The sequence below is a fragment of the Myotis davidii genome, unplaced genomic scaffold (assembly GCF_000327345.1).
Source record: "Myotis davidii unplaced genomic scaffold, ASM32734v1 scaffold1006, whole genome shotgun sequence".
In the NCBI taxonomy this organism is placed as follows: domain Eukaryota; kingdom Metazoa; phylum Chordata; class Mammalia; order Chiroptera; family Vespertilionidae; genus Myotis; species Myotis davidii.
In genome coordinates, this window is record NW_006297143.1 from 617,335 (window position 1) to 620,325 (window position 2,991).

At 50.9% G+C, this 2,991-nt stretch overlaps 1 protein-coding gene across 1 annotated transcript in view; it reads right to left on the reverse strand.

Annotated features, from left to right (window-relative positions):
- Nucleotides 1-1,605, reverse strand: part of TNXB (tenascin XB) — a gene marked incomplete at its 3' end in the record, with an annotated part of 48,632 nt that extends 47,027 nt beyond the window's left edge. The window contains 2 exon segments of the mRNA XM_015569855.1: nucleotides 592-855; nucleotides 1,174-1,605. Coding sequence (XP_015425341.1) covers nucleotides 592-855; nucleotides 1,174-1,576 — 667 coding nt within the window.
- Nucleotides 1,606-2,991: the final 1,386 nt, after the last annotated feature.

Here is a 2,991-nt window from a genome sequence, read left to right on the forward strand (position 1 = left end):
AAATCCATTGTCCTTTTGAACTAGACATTGAATGTGTGTTTTAAAAAGTGAGTACATTCACCCAGTGAAGCCTCTTTTGTATGATACATTCTGTAGGAAGACATATCATGGTGGTTGGTCCCACCGGGTGATTTTTTCCAGGTGTTACCTCCATGAGATGGAACCTATTTTAACCAGGTTCCTAGTCTGTAAGGATTTCTCCTTCCCTCTCAGGGTCCATCCTCATCATCACAGCATTGCTCTCATAAGAGATGGGATGCCTGGAAGAGATTAAAATCGGGATTTGCGATTAGGCTGAATTTTCTTAAAGCAAGAACTATTGAAGAGCTTTGGAAACTGTATGTAAATATACGTTTCCAATAAGTGAATAAATTTGATAGAATGAAAGTATATGGAACTTATTGTATGTTCATAGATATTGAGATAGAGAGTATAACCATAAAGACTGTAATACGATGTCTCCTATGGTTTTACTTTACTTTTTAAAGTATGTTTTTATTGATTTCAGAGAGAGGAAGAGAGACATAGAAACATTGATGAGAGAGAAATGAGAGGGAAGCATCAATGGGCTGCCTCCTGCATACCCCTTACGGGGGATCCAGCCCATAACCAGCCAGCCACAGCTGGGGCCCGTGTAGCCAGAGAAGCACACGCAGCGACCACGGACACAGCGCCCCTGATCGTTGCAGTCATCTGGGCAGGACCCGGAAGCAGAGGGTGGGGAGGAAGGGGACACTCGGGAGTCCGTGGGGTCGGAGCAGGTGGGCCCACCCCAGCCAGGCTCGCAGGAACAGGCGCAGCGGTTCAAGTCAAACACGCCGTGGAGGCTGCAGAGGCTACGAACGTCGGTCTGGCCTGGAGTAAGAGTGAGAGGAGGGCCTCAGTCTCTCTGGGCAAGAGGCTGGGTCCCTACAGTGCCCCCTGAGCTTCCCCTCCAGCAGGGCCATCTTAGCTTCCAGCTGCTCCTTATCACTGTGCGGGGGGAGGGGAGCTGACGTCTAGCCAGATGGCTCCCCTCCCCAAGCTGTGCCCTGGGCTGCACTCACCACCCCAAGTGATGAGGAAGAGGTGCCTTTTTCTAATTCATACCGGGTCTTTTATAGACTGGCGATGCCCACCCAACTTCCCCACCTGCCCCTTTTCCTGTGCCCCCTCCTGTGGTCATGTGCTCACCTGTGCCAGCCTGGGCAGCAGCAGGACAGCATCCCGCAGTGCACTGTTCCTTGAGCCCCTTCACCAACTCCTCCAGGATCTCTAGCCGGACCCTCAAGGCCTGCACCTCTGAAGCAGGGACAGGGGGCTCAGTGCCTGGGGGACAGCCACAGCCAGCTGAAGGGGGCAGGTTAATGCGGTGGGTGAACACCACCTGCTTTTCCCCTCCTTCTACAATGTGCTCGTAAAGCTGAGAAGAGGGGTTCCCCCCTCTTGGCTCCGCTGTGCGGCCCCCTGGCTGAGGAGGGGGCCGAGGGGCTGGGAGTGTCATATTGGAGCGTGGAGAGAAAGGGCCTGCTCGGACTGCGCCCAACAGCAGCAGGAGGGCCAGGCTGGAGGCTCGGGAACATTGCGCTGGCATCATTCAGGAGGCTGCAGGGAGAGAGGGCAAGTGTGAGAGCAGTTTCACAAGGACAAGATGCCCCCAACACATACATTAACAACAGTCCCTCCACCCACAACTAACCCACCCAACTCACAGGTACTAAAACCCCACAGTTAACCAACCCTAAGGAATGCCCTCCTTGGAGATTTGTTGGTCTCTAACTCACTTTCTGATGTCATTTGGTCACCCTGCTCCCCATCTCTTTGCACTGCTGCACCCACACTAGTCCTTTGTTTGTTCCACCGACACCACAAGCTGGCATTAGCCTGAGGGACTTTGCACTGTCTGTTCCCTCTGTCTGTTCCCTCTGTCTGTCCCGACTCTGGGTCAGCTCTCAAAGGTGGCTCTTGCTTGTGCAGATCATAACTCCTGTGTCATTGACACCCAGAGGCCTTCCTTGCTGCCCAGTTGGAGCAGTCTTCCGTTACTGTCCACCACAATATCCCACTTGTGTTCTTTGTGGCACTCACTGCTGCCTGAACCATCTGTTGGAGCTCCAGTGGTGGGAGCTCCATGAGAAGTGCACAGCTGCATGCACAGCTGTATGCCTGAGGCTGGCACACAGGAGCTGTCCAAAACATTGATGTTGAATGGACTAGTAGATGAGTATCTACCGCCAACCCTCCCACTAGCACCTGGATCCCAGTTCCTCCTATCTTCTCAGGAAATTTCAGGGGTAGACTGTCCTCTCTCTTTTTTAGTCAACTTCTCACTCTCAACTAGATCCTTCCGTTGGATTTTACATGAGCTCAAATATATCCCGTTTTTTAAAAAGCCCCTTTCCTCAGGACTTCTATTACCAAGCATCAAAATCTCTTACAAAGATGCAAGAATAGACAGAACAGAATAGGTCCAGAAACCGACAGACAACATCTATGGTCAGCTGATTGCTGGCAAAGGTGTTACTAAAATTAAGAGGGGACAAATGGTCTTTTTGATAAATTGTGCTTGGCCAACCGAAATTCCATATGGAAAACACACCTATCTATACCTTTTGCCCACATATAAAAGTTAATTTGAAATGAAACTTAACCAGAAGGATTAAGAGTAAGTGGATGCTGCATAGGCATGCTCTCAGGACCAAAATGGAATTACCACTAAAATATGGAAAAACTTCCTGAATAATCAACGGGAGACTCACTGGAGAGAAACCTGGTAACCAAGGACGGAAAGTGGAGATTGCATAGGAACTAGGAGGAGGGGCAGAGGCACGAGAGGGCTGGCTGGGCTCCCACAGACAGCAACTGAAGTTCTGGAGAGATATCTCAGCTGTGAGGGGTTGCCACTGAGAACTCTGGGTTCAAATCCCCAAGATGCCCCCCCCCACCCCCAACAGAAAGCACCAGAACTGCGAAGGGTATCCACATAACATCTGGCTGGGAAAAACACCAGGG